Genomic DNA, 14,182 nt, shown 5'->3' on the forward strand with positions numbered 1-14,182 from the left:
TTGTCACAGTAATAAGTTAATTATTTATAAGATAATTATTATAAATAATTAATAATAAGATAATTATTTATAAGACTCTCAAGAAAATTTGCATAGTGACTCTCAGTGCAGTGACCTGAGTAGGTCACTGCACTGCACAAAGGAAACTCTGCAAACTACAGAGAGCTGCTATGTTATTTTAATAGACAATAAAGGTGTTTTGTTAAACATTTCTTTTTCATCTGCAGCTGAGGTTAGAAATGTGCTTTGATCTGTTGGAAGAAATGACTCACCAGACTATCATTATTACCCAGACGGGGACTTACACCATGACTGTAGTAATGTAAACCCCCAATGCTGATAAGGCAAGTAACTTTCAAGCAAAAGGATTTTAAAAATGCACTTGAATCATCATCATAGAAGACGTGAAGCTGTTAGACATGGCTAAACCATGGCTCTACCAAAATATTCATGACAACTTCATGACTTCATGGTACGCTGCAAGTCAATGCTGGTCTGGTGCCAGTTTGGTCTGAGCGGACACCTTGACCTGTAATATCTTGGTGACAGAAATAAATCCAATGGAACATCATGCTTCCCGTGCCAACATCTCTCGACGCAAACAACCAACAATACCTGCCAACGCGTATCAAATGGATCAGTGCCACACAGTTAATGATGCTCATTAATAATCAGACTGGGGTGTGAATATCAAATTGCACAAACAAGAAACACTTGTTGACCACATCTGAGGAATTATGAAACTTTTGTAGCAAACTTGCATTATAAAGCGACAGAAATACAGCACGCTGCAACTAATAACACCCATAAGTTGTATTTGTCAATTTAACATGCACAGGGAAATGTGACATACAAAAGAAGGAAGATAGATGTAATCTTTTAGTCAGCAAAGCGTTGAAGCCCACAAGCTCAGGAAATGCGCTGTTGTTGTATGAAAGGCTGAAAGGCAATTCAAGAAGTCAGTGAGTGTGTTGCAGACAGCAAGAACGATGAGAGTGGTTAAGACACGTGGATGTTTGCTGGCAGCAATCAGGATTATCTTTTTAACTGGTGAGTACAATGAATGCTCGTATGCACTTGTACATGTATACTCTCTGAACAGGTTCAGCTGCTTATTAATGCAAGTATTTAATCAGACAGCATAGTTTGATTAAGATAACGTGCTGAAGTGTCAGAGTATTTTGATCAGAGATCAAAGGAGAATGGACACACTGCTTCTAGGAAGGCAACAGTAAGTCTTTGAATGCAAACCTTGAAGCAGATGAGCTACAGCCAAGTGTCACTCCTGTCAGCTAAGAACAGGAAACTGAGGCTACAGCTCGCATTGGGCTCGCCAAAACTGGACAACGGAAGATTGGAGAAACCTTTCCCGGCCTGATGAGTCTTTCTGCTGCCACATCACCATGGTAGGGTCAGAATTTGATGTACATAAAGCGTTATGAAACAACATGAATCAGGGATTCAGCAGCACGAATAGTGTAGGTATAGGTAGTGATATGTAATGGTGTGGGGGATATTTTCTTGGCTCTTTAGTATCAGTGGGCCAAGAATTGTTTACCATGGCTTGCAAAAGTATTCGGCCCCCTTGAACTTTCCCACATTTTGTCACATTACAGCCACAAACATGAATCAGTTTTATTGGAATTCCACGTGAAAGACCAACACAAAGTGGTGTACACGTGAGAAGTGGAACGAAAATCATACATGAGTCCAAACATTTTTTACAAATTAATAACTGCAAAGTGGGGTGTGTGTAATTATTCAGCCCCCTTTGGTCTGAGTGCAGTCAGTTGCCCATAGACATTGCCTGATGAGTGCTAATGACTAAATAGAGTGCACCTGTGTGTAATCTAATGTCAGTACAAATACAGCTGCTCTGTGACGGCCTCAGAGGTTGTCTAAGACAGCGGTCCCCAACCCCCGGGCCTTGGACCGGTACCGGTCCGTGATTCGTTTGGTACCGGGCCGCAAGAGTTGAGGCTCAGGTGTGAAATGTATAGTTTTCAGGGTTTTTATTGGTTTTCAGCGTTATTTTGTTATCGTTTTTATCATTAACTCGGTTTTCCTGGGTCTTTTCACGTGTGTTATGAATAAATCTTCTTTTTTTCAGTACCGGTACTAGTTTTATTTTCTTGTATTTATCCGCGACACCTTAAAGGCCGGTCCGTGAAAATATTATCGGGCATAAACCGGTCCGTGGCGCAAAAAAGGTTGGAGACCGCTGGTCTAAGAGAATATTGGGAGCAACAACACCATGAAGTCCAAAGAACACACCAGACAGGTCAGGGATAAAGTTATTGAGAAATTTAAAGCAGGCTTAGGCAACAAAAAGATTTCCCAAGCCTTGAACATCCCACGGAGCACTGTTCAAGCGATCATTCAGAAATGGAAGGAGTATGGCACAACTGTAAACCTACCAAGACAAGGCCGTCCACCTAAACTCACAGGTCAAACAAGGAGAGCGCTGATCAGAAATGCAGCCAAGAGGCCCATGGTGACTCTGGACGAGCTGCAGAGATCTACACCTCAGGTGGGGGAATCTGTCCATAGGACAACTATTAGTCGTGCACTGCACAAAGTTGGCCTTTATGGAAGAGTGGCAAGAAGAAAGCCATTGTTAACAGAAAACCATAAGAAGTCCCGTTTGCAGTTTGCCACAAGCCATGTGGGGGACACAGCAAACATGTGAAGAAGGTGCTCTGGTCAGATGAGACCAAAATGGAACTTTTTGGCCAAAATGCAAAACACTATGTGTGGCGGAAAACTAACACTGCACATCACTCTGAACACACCATCCCCACTGTCAAATATGGTGGTGGCAGCATCATGCTCTGGGGGTGCTTCTCTTCAGCAGGGACAGGGAAGCTGGTCAGAGTTGATGGGAAGATGGATGGAGCCAAACACAGGGCAATCTTGGAAGAAAACCTCTTGGAGTCTGCAAAAGACTTGAGACTGGGGCGGAGGTTCACCTTCCAGCAGGACAACGACCCTAAACATAAAGCCAGGGCTAAAACAAAACATATCCATGTGTTAGAATGGCCCAGTCAAAGTCCAGATCTAAATCCAATCGAGAATCTGTGGCAAGATCTGAAAACTGCTGTTCACAAACGCTGTCCATCTAATCTGACTGAGCTGGAGCTGTTTTGCAAAGAAGAATGGGCAAAGATTTCAGTCTGTAGATGTGCAAAGCTGGTAGAGACAGACCCTAAAAGACTGGCAGCTGTAATTGAAGCAAAAGGTGGTTCTACAAAGTATTGACTCAGGGGGCTGAATAATTACGCACACCCCACTTTACAGTTATTTATTTGTAAAAAATGTTTGGAATCATGTATGATTTTCGTTCCACTTCTCACGTGTACACCACTTTGTGTTGGTCTTTCACGTGTAATTCCAATAAAATTGATTTATGTTTGTGGCTGTAATGTGACAAAATGTGGGAAAGTTCAAGGGGGCCGAATACTTTTGCAAGCCACTGTATACGCTATAGCCTACCTGAGTATCATTGTCTATCTCTCCATGACCACAGCTTGCCCATCTTTTGACGGCTGCTTCCAGCAGGATACGCTCAGATCATCTCAGACTGGTTTCTTAAACATGATAGTGAGTTCACTGTATTCCGATAGCATTTACCAGATCTCAATTCAATAGAGCACCTTTGAGATGTGGTGCAACGGGAGAGCCGTATCATGGATGACCAACTGACAAATCTTCAGAAACTGAGTTACGCTGTAGTGTCAGTATGGACCAAATCTGTGACAAATGTTTCTAGCATCTTGTTGAAATGAAGATAAAAAGGTGTCGGGTGTCCCAACCCAATACTAACAAGCCACACCTTAAAGAAAGTGTTCAGTGAGTGTATTTTTCTCAGACAAAGGGTAGATTAAAATGAAACTTTACTAACTAATTGCTGTTAAATTACAAGTCTCAGAATGCTTGAACTAGCAAAGCTAAAAGAAGATAGCTAGTGAAATAGCCACAGCTTCTTTTGCTAATTAAACTTACTTGACATTTACCAGTTAACTGAGTTACTCTACATGAATAAATGAAGCTATGGCGTAGACTATATAAAAGATGGGTTGTGAATTCTTGATTTTGCACTTCGTCCTTTACCATCTTAGTATTTGTTGGAGGCAAAATTGACCTTATTTGGATAGAAAGTTGGAGTGCTGAGGTATCAGCTAAAGTTTACAAGCTCGTTTAACTGGGTGCATCCATAGATGAGAGAGTGCTGTTCACTTAGCTGGCTGTTGTGAAAGGGTTTCTCGTCACCATGGAAATGATTCTGCGATCTTCTACCACTGTTGTCTTCCATGGACGTCCAGCTCTTTTTGTGTTGCTGAGTTTAGCAGTGCTTTCTTTCTTGCTCAGGATGTACCAAATTGCCGATTTTGCCACTTCTAATATTGTAGCAATTTCCCAAATGGGTTTTTTCTGTTTTCACGACTTGAGGGTGGCTTGTTTCACCTGCATGGAGCGCTCCTTTGACTGCATGTTGTCCGTTCTAAATGCAAGCGACATACCTCAAATTAACTCAAACCTTTTATCTGCTTAATTGATAATGACATAACGAAGGAATAGCCCACTTCTGCCCATGAAATAGCCTTTGAGTCTCAGTTTGAGTTTCAGTAAACAGCTAAAAAAACAAAACTTGTGTCAGTGTCCAAATATATTTGGATCTAACTGTAGCTGTTAATATAAAACAGACACAACTGAAAAACCTATTCTTAGAATGCTCGTGCTAATGAGTCATCAGATTGATCTGTTTAAAAAGGAAGAAAATTTAAATATTACAGTATGAATATCTCTTACACACTCTGCTGTTTGCTCCATCTACTCCTTTATGATATATTCACGCAATGGGTTTTTTATGTTAATTTGTAATGTACATGGTATTAATATTTTCAGCCATTTGACCTGAGTCAAACCCTTAGTGAACAGTCAGACTGTGCCTCCTGTAACTACTGGATATGGCACATTATATAAGAGGTCATACAGTCTGTTCACTTGAAATTTTATCTTACTCAGTCTTGCAGCACTCAGGATGTGTTAAGCAGCAATTGCCATAGACCGATAAATAACACATAGATCTTTTCCTGACGAGTCACAGGTTTGACCCCAGCAACAGCCAGTCGTACAATCATCCAACTACTGCTTGTGTCCTTCAGCAAGGCATTTAACCCACACTTGCTGGTTTCTGCTGAAGATCTATTTCCTTTGCTTCTCATTTATCGTCTGGCTTATGGTAACAGCAGACCGAGTCTAAGAGCCCCTTGAATGTGACTCATGGTTCCAATCTGTAAGAGAGCCAATTGCTGAGCATGTGTGCTCTGTTTCAGCAGCGCTCTGCTGCAGTTATATACTTAACCTCGCACAGCACCATTCCACTTATTTTGGCCTCTGAAGGAGCAGCTGGAGACTGAGTGCCTGGCTCAGGGGTGTCATAAATTTCAGTGTTTTCTTCCTGTGCTCTGCCCATGTCTGGTCTTGCATGTCTGGTCTTGCATGTCTTCAGCTTTAATGCACCAAACAGGGATGATGTATGTCACTCCTTCTGTTGGCCTGAAACTTTGTGAAGGAAGTGGGTAACTGAAACTTGTAGGCACACAACCAGCTAAAGAAAAAATATAGATAAGCCTAAGTGTTGTTATTTTGGCTGCTGCCATGTAGTTTCTTTGGAGCCCAAGCTTGTATACTTATGCCTGCTACTTAGTGCAAAGCAACAGACTTATCTTTGACTGGTTACAGTGCTAGCATATAGTAATCACCTATGCTTTGACATTTCATGAACTTTTATGAACCCTAAAAACAAAAGTACAAAAATAATTACTCAGTAATTTAGTTGCTTTTTCTATTGTTTTTCAGCGGAAATAAGAGCTTTGGTTCAGCTTAAGCTGAAAAAAAAAAGGTTTCTCAATCATCAAAGTGGTAAATGTGGTTTTAATATAGGTAACAAGATCAAATCTAGCAAACTAAGGCCTAGGTCATGCCAGGACAAAGGGCATTCATAACTGGGAAGTTCCAGACTGTTACTAATGTGAAACATTAGTATCAGTCAGCTATGCAAAAACTGTCTGATGCACATACGGGCCATTATCATGTTCATGTTGTAGTCCTACTACATTTAAAGAACTATTATAAATCTGATATTTAAAGTTTATCCTTTTGTTCTAAAGTAAACTGCTAAATGGCCTGTATTTGTATAGCGCTTTACTTAGTCCCTAAGGTCCCCAAAGCGCTTTACACATCCAGTCATCCACCCATTCACACACTGGTGATGGCAAGCTACATTGTAGCCACAGCTGCTCTGGAGCGCACTGACAGAGGCGCCCCAGAGACAGAGGAAGTAAGCATAAATGGTATAAACTCTCTGTATTTTTTGCTTATTAACGTTTATAAATACTTTTGGCAAGAGCTGGCCTAAGGTTAATTTTTACCAGACATTAAGGAACTTCCACTCAGTGAAGCAGTGGGCAGCTATTGGGCACCTGGTGAGTAGTGTATGGGGCCACCGCTCTACCTACTGAGCTATCCCTGCCGCTGTCAATTTGAGTAATATGAATTGGATCAGATTAGAATGTACTATTTGTGCTGCCTGTCATGGATGTGTAGGGCAGCTATGATAGCTATTCTACCAATGGGTGGACAGTGCAGAGGCACTAATCATCAGACAGGACCTTGGTTGTGGCGTTCCATGTATGCCCTGCCTGCTAGCATCTTTCATCCTGTTGTTATGTGCTGGGTTGTGTCAGGGACATCTTTGCACAGCCACACCTACGTGTTTGGCAGAGTATACAGGAACATCTATGCCAAGTATGGCCTGGAAGTCCTGAGGTCATAACGGGATATGATGGTTGAGAATGTCCAATCTAAGATCCTGTGGGACTTTCAGATACAGACGGACAAACTGGTGATTGCAAACCAACCAGACAGAAGAGACGGACAAGCAGGGCAAGACGGTCATAGTTATACCAAGTGATAGCAAGACATCAAGAAGAAGAAAGCTTGAGAAATACTAAGGGCTGAGAGAGGAGCTTGAGAAGATGTGATGGGGGAAGGCAACAGTGGTTCCTGTTGTAGTCAAAGCACTCAGGGCAGTGAGCCCCAAAGTGGAGTGGATCATCTGAGATCTCTGTCCAGAAGAGCGCAGTCCTAGGAACAGCAAAGATACTGCGCAGGACCATCAAGCTCCCAGACTTCTTGGATAAGCTTAAAGGATAACAAGACTGAGTGGGGTATTTTGTTTTATGTATACATGGTCGCACAAACTTTAGTTCAAATTGGCCCATTACTTCACTATAGTTTATTGTGAAATATTAGTGCTGGATGAGATAGAGTACATATATATAGATATTAGTTAATAGCTCTCTCTTCAACACAGTGCAACAACGTGTTGCTGACATAGTCTACTGTATGTCAAAGTGACATAGAAACAACCTTTTCCCAATGATTAAATCTACATAATGGTTACCATATTTACAGTAAATATAAGTAAACAATACCTCACATTAGTATCAATGGCTGCATTTCTGTTAAAAGTACATCTGTTATATAACACTCAGCTTATGTTATCTGAAGTAGGAGGGAACGAGTCAGGTTAACCTCTCTAACCACTGCAGGCTTGCCAGACAATAGCTCATATCTTCAACGGTTAAAACCCAACTCAAAGTTCTAGACTGGCCTTCAGTGCATTTACTATTCTCCAGCATTGTTTTTAAAGCACTGCATTTACATGAACACACCTCATCCTTTATGAATGTTGTGCAATTGCTTGTTTTGTAAACTGCACACGACGTCGAGACGCCTTATCTGATAGAAGCGACCTCACTGTGGCGTTACTGCCTTCCTGTTTGTCTTGAACGGCCTGCTTTACCTGAAAATAATCTCACTGAAAAAAAATGTTTTTCAGAGTTTTTGCTGACAAGTGTGAGAGGAGACGGCGCAGATTCAGAAACATTAGGTGGGTAACAATAACAACATGCATAACGATTTTAAGGTGGATTATAGTTGAAGCTCAAGTTAAAGACAGTTAGCAAAACGCTTGCTGTTAAATTATGTGTCAATTCTTTTTATATTTCAGTCAATCATTTAAGAGTCAGTCTGTCCAGTAATTATTTACCCAGTCTACACATTCAGATTGTTTTGATTTTACAGTACCAGTCAAACATCTGGACACATCTGCACTTTGTGGCTTTTCTTTATTTCTACTATTTGGGGATTGCAGAAAATTATTGTTTTTTAAATATCTCAATCATAAAATAGCCGTATATAGCAAACACAAGAATGCAAAAACAAAAAGATTCCAGCATCCACCGTTTGATATTTTCATGCACTCCTAATTCAGCTGCATTCACACAAGTGACAAAGTTACAGAGCAGGGAGAGCACTGAAGCTTACTGATGCTTCACTGCTGCTTTGCAGCGGTGAAGCAAAGCAAAAAAAACAAAAAGAAAAAACACAACTGAGGTCAGCTCATCTTTGATTGACACGAAAGGATGTTTCACAAAGCCCCTTCTTGACTTTTAGTCCATTTCTTATTTTTTACCGCCGGTGTGAATGCAGAATTCTCTCGCAAGAGAATTCACATGGATTTCACCTGGAATGCTTTCCCAAATGTCAATTGAAGGACATTTTCTTCACTCTTAAACTCTGGTCTACCCCAGCCCAACCTATCCCATATGGGTTTAGATCAGCTCATTATGGAGACCAGGTTATATGCTCTGCTTCATTGAGCCTAAATGTGATGACATGATACTTATGTCCGTTCGTCAAGTGTGTAATCAGACTTCCATCAATCTTCAGTATTTATCTCTTTGCATCAGTTCAGTTGTTAAGGCCTCAGTCGCAGTGACGTCATCTGAAGCTGATATTTAAGATGGAAACATTGATGTGCATTCTAGTCTGATGCAATATTAACTGGAGAGTAACTGAACTTCTTCTCTGGCTGCAATTACATAAACTTTCAAAGTTCTGAGGCATAGATTCCACTAGACCCCAGAAGGTGTGGCGTGGTATCTCCACTAACATGCAACAGATCCTTCAGGTCCTGTAAGTTGCAATGTGGGGCCTCCATGGATCAGACTTGTTTGTCTACCCAGAGAACCTCAGGATGACATCTGGGGAGGCCAAGTCAACACCTCAAACCATTCCTGAACCATTTTTGCTTTGTGGCAGGGAGCATTATCCTGCTGTAAGAGGCCACAGCCAACAGGGAATACCATTTCCATGAAAATGTGTACATGGTCTGTAACAATGTTTAGGTAGGTTTTATGTGCCAAAGTAACATCCACACAGATGGCAGGACCCAAAGTTTCCCAGCAGAACATTGCCCAAACCTTCCCATGGTGCACATCGGTGCCAGGTGTTCCCCAGGCAGGGAATGTAGACAAATCTGCACCGGCATCCGGCCACCCACATAATGTAAAAGAAAACATGATTCATGAGACCAGGCCACCGTCTTCCATTGCCCCATGGTCCAGTTTTGATGCTCACATGCCCATTGTTAGCACTTTTTAGACTAGTCTGTGACTATGCAGCCCCAAAAACAATAAACTGCAATGCTTGTAGCTCCCTAATAGTTGACTGTGAACTATTACTGATGTATGTTGAACTTCTCATGAACATTCACCTGAATCTTTGCCAGATTTCAAATGTTAAACAATTGAATCTTCCCATCATTTTGGTTCTGAATCGGTGATCATCTGTACCGGTAACTGGCAGTAAAGTTGAAGTTGCCTGTGAGGGATTTCTCACTCTGACCAGCAGTAGCCCGTTTCCCTGAATGCTTCCTAGATATGTTTGGGATTCAAATTGCAAACGCCGATGATGCAATTTAATTTGCAGGAGGAGCGTGACCCTCAGATCTTTACTCCTACAAGAAGTAAACAAGTTGTGAAATCAAACATCTACTCTCTTCCTTCTCTTCTTTCTCACACACACACACACACACACACACACACACAAACACGCGTGCTCTTCAGGATGTCAGGAGGGGCACACATGAGCTGGCATTCCCCAAACTGTGTTGTGTTCCTTCGCAGGTGTTTAGTCATGAGCGTAGCTGCTTTCTGGAGTGACCCAGGTCTTGTGGGTTTGTTTATTTCCAAGCACAGTTCAAAGGAATCATTCCCCGTTCAGAGTAATTCAGCATTAGCTTTCAATTTGAGCTCTAATTTTGTAGACAGCTGAATGAGAGCGTCTATAGATTGAGAGGCATTTAGTGACTATCAGTAAAAAGCAGTACTAGCGGTCTTCATGTGAGGGATTTTGGTTTTACTCTAAATTATAGCTAAACTTTCTAACTGGGATTCCTTTACACCATCTAAACTACATGCAGGTTTCCCATCGTTCATCACTACCTTGTTTGTTAATGGCTGCTTGGCTTCCTCTTGTTCTTTCAGATATTAAGTACGTTTTGATCGGAGGTGGGATCGGCCTGTTGTTAGTTGCTGTATTCATTATAACAAAGATCTGCATCATTAGGAAGCAAGTGAGTCAAAACACTGAAGGTGAGATGGACTGTGAGGTTATATTACAGCCACTTACTACTTGCAAAAATAATCTTTCAATGCAAAAGTATGCCGCATTAAATGCATCACGTATCTTTAAAATGTGCAACTTTCCCCCCTGCTTCCTTACAGAGATCAACATGAGAAGATTTTCAGAGGTAGGGTGGTTGTGTACAATAAGACTAAACACAATGTATGTCTGTGTAGGTTCTCAGTCATCCAGGTCATGGTCATCTAAGGAGCTTGGAAGACGTTTCACCTCTCATTCGAGCTATTTAAACCTTACAACGCTTCTTCACGGCACCCCAGTGCACTTCAGACTCAGCCACAACCTCAGACAAAATCTGGTACATCCCAGGGACAAAACGACTTATCACATACACAGTACAACATATAGTGTAATGCTTGTGTCCGAGCTGCAGCCATAGCCGTGCCATTCCAGGGCTTGTTTTTTTAAGCATGGGGGGGTCAAGCCAGGACCCTTACTGTATACCGGGCGGAAATCGAACTTGCGATTCCCGCTCCAAAGGAATGTAGTCTTACCCGAACGCTATCTAGCTGCTAGAACTAAACAGCGTAATGTATGCTGTGCGGTGCAGCAAGGAGTGCTCAGACGTCTACATTGGAGAAACCCAAGAGCCACTTCATAAATACATGGCACAACATAGAAGAGCCACCTTGACAGTTCAAGACTCAGCTGTCTCAGCTGCATCTAAAGGTCAAAGGTCAATCTTTCAAGGATGCCAATGTTCAGAGAGGACAGATGGTTTGAAAGAGGAGTGAAAGATGCCATCTGTGTCCACTGTGATCTTTGAACAGAGGGGGTGGCTGTAGGTCACTAGGGCTTAAATAGCTGGGACTCTGCACCATTTGGTCTCAGTCAGAACTGAAGAAGCTTCTCGGATGAGAGGTGAAACGTCTTCAAGGAAACTTAACCAAGTCCACTCACTTTCTTTCCAAGCTCCTCAGATAAACACAGTGTAGCTCATGTGTCTTCTGTTCTGTTTTCTAAATGACAGCGAGGGAGACATGAGGATGGAGTCTAAATAGTTTTTTAAAAGAGAAATGTTTGCATCAACTGGTGCACATGGCCTTAAATTTTATCTGCTCTCAACCACAGCCTCAGTTGCACTCTTTGAGCCATCTCAGCCAATCAGAACGTTCTGATGCAGCGGTGTCCAGAGGCGTGTGATGACAGAGGTCCGGCACAGTGACGATGCTGTGAACCCTGCAAAAAGCGAAACATCAACCTGGTGGCTTTTTTTGTTTTTATGTTTTTCAGTGTTGCAGAATTTCAACCCTGAGTTTTACCTCTTTTACTTTCTCTGTAACATTTGTTATAATGATGTTCATAAAAAATATCTAAAGAAGACTGGCTTTGTGCTTGTGTTGTGTTTTATTTGTCTGTGTAACGTTGGTGTGCTTTAAAGGTCTTATAAATAGGTTCAGATCATTTATAGGCTCCACTGACACACAAGCCGCACAAAAATTATGTAACACCACTCACCGGGAAAGACGCAGCTGGCAGTTTTTCCACAAGGGGGCGATGTTTGCCAACAACCACAGTGGAGCCTTTCAGTACTGCACTCGAGTGGCTGGGTAATAACAAATAAGTAATGAAATTATAATGATGAAATGCTGTTTCTGAGCTTTCACTTGAGTTCTGGCATTCTAGTTTAATTTTAATTTTAATTTAATCACACAACATCACCCAGGTTTGCCCACTTCAGGGTTGCAAAGGAGGGAAGAGACTATCCCAGTGCTACAGCGTGGACAGGACACTAGCCTGTCGCAGGGTTAACATAGAAAGACAATTACATCTAAAGCCAATTTGTAGGTACCAGTTACCCTAACATCCATGTCTCTGGACTATAGTCACAGTGAACTCTCACAGGCGCAGGAATATAAATAAAATAATAACATATGATACATTTGTTTTTGAATATCTGACCAGTATCATTATTATAACATGTCAATATTAACATTTTAAACACTTTAGATTATGTATAAGGTGAAACGTCTTCTACTGTTGCACCCACTGTAAGCAGAGTTAGTGCTCAGGTTGTTGATCCATTACTTTGGCATTTTTCCATGTCCATACTATAAGATCCATATCACCCAAATCAGAAGTCGGAGTCTTTTGCCAAGTTTGCCTTTTCCAGCTCAGAGACACATGAAGAACTCATTAAAAACCCCGTCTAATATCCTGGAAACCTTACACACAGACGCGGAGTAATAACATGCAGATGTTGTCAATCCTGAAGTCACAATGTTTACTACACAGCCACTGAACTACTTCTGCACTTTCACCCAGATGAAAACTAGGAACATCTGGAACATTATAGGAATACTGAGCTCTCGTTTTACCTATTTATTCAATACTCTGCAGAAACATATCATTTATAGACCTGCACCGTATGTTTATGCTCTGTCTGTTTGCTAACAGGCAATGAACTGGATCAAAGGGCTGGTGAGTGAAAGGGTTTGTTTGTAGGAATGGACCCACTTTTATCCATTTATCCGTTTTAGGGTCTTTGAGCCGTTTGCTTGTTTTGTTTCTAAACTGCCCTGGCCAGTGTGCCCGAGCTCTTTCAGTTCTTATACAGAAACTGTTGGGGGGAAAAGTTGAAAGTGTTGAAAGTTACGCCTTTTCCATTAAGATTAGAGGGAGATGTAATGCTGATCGTGGCATGGTTCTATAAATGTATGCATCTTGTTTACTTGATACTTGTATCACTCTCTATGGAGCAGAGATTCACAAATTTGAAGCTCTTACTCATCATTCTCAACATTCAACAAAGCTGATGGGTTGGGTTGGATGGTCTGCTTTGTTCTCCCTTTGGCTCAACCACTGCAGTATTTTTATTCACACTTTAGACATCTGTGAGAATATAAATCTTTAGATTATTTATATGTGTGTGTACTTAACTTGTTTATTTTACTGCATATTCTGCGACTGGCCAACAGCAGTTAACATAACAGCTTATTAAGAAGTTTGTCTGTAGCTTCATACAAGTTAAATATTACTTCACTTTCCAGCCAATACTGTGGGCTGGCTGCTTGAGAAAAACAAGTTTTGTATTACACTTTGGAAAAAAGAAATTCTCCTATATATGCTGAACACAGAAGGAAAAAACTGTCTGCAGAGCTGATAAACAGTCAGAAGAAAAGCTTAGCAATGATCTCTGCCTCTTTTCTCTTATTGAGTGAATCCCACAAACTTTTTGACTCCAGGAGCTTCTAGAGCTTTCGCAAAGTGGGGACGTCTTTGTCAGAGGAACAGCCAGGCTGGTCAAACTGTCGCCAGACCAGGAGCACTTAAAGAGGCCTCAGTCCTTTATCTGCAAATCAGAAATGTCCCAGATCATCCTAGTGCTGCTTTCTGAGGTTTGATAAAAGCCCAAACAAGCAGAAAGACTGATGTACAAAAGTTCATAGGCGATCTTGTTACCAGCACAAAATTACAGAATTTCGAGATATGAACACACACAGACCTGCAAAGACACAATATTAAACACGAGTGTCTGGGGATCTTTGTGAAAGCAGGACGAACTACTGCCCCAGTGAAGTGCTTTAGGAAAAATTTAATTAATGCAAAGATTCCCGCACACAGAGTCTGCAACCAACCCTCCCCCTCCTTCTTCTGTGTCAGCACATGTGTGTGTGTGTTCCAAAAT

The 14,182-nt window shown here is 41.5% G+C and overlaps 1 protein-coding gene across 1 annotated transcript; it reads left to right on the forward strand.

Annotated features, from left to right (window-relative positions):
* The first annotated feature begins 136 nt into the window (after nt 1–136).
* LOC146513159 (uncharacterized) lies at nt 137–13,474 on the forward strand. The gene is made up of 5 exons (XM_085170323.1): nt 137–1,050; nt 7,907–7,957; nt 10,398–10,505; nt 10,638–10,663; nt 11,626–13,474. Exons 1-5 carry the CDS (start codon nt 990–992, stop codon nt 11,695–11,697), a joined length of 318 nt encoding a protein of 105 aa, XP_085026449.1. The 5' UTR covers nt 137–989; the 3' UTR covers nt 11,698–13,474.
* Nucleotides 13,475–14,182: the final 708 nt, after the last annotated feature.

The sequence above is a fragment of the Neolamprologus multifasciatus genome, chromosome 8, assembly GCF_963576455.1.
Source record: "Neolamprologus multifasciatus chromosome 8, fNeoMul1.2, whole genome shotgun sequence".
Taxonomy (NCBI): domain Eukaryota; kingdom Metazoa; phylum Chordata; class Actinopteri; order Cichliformes; family Cichlidae; genus Neolamprologus; species Neolamprologus multifasciatus.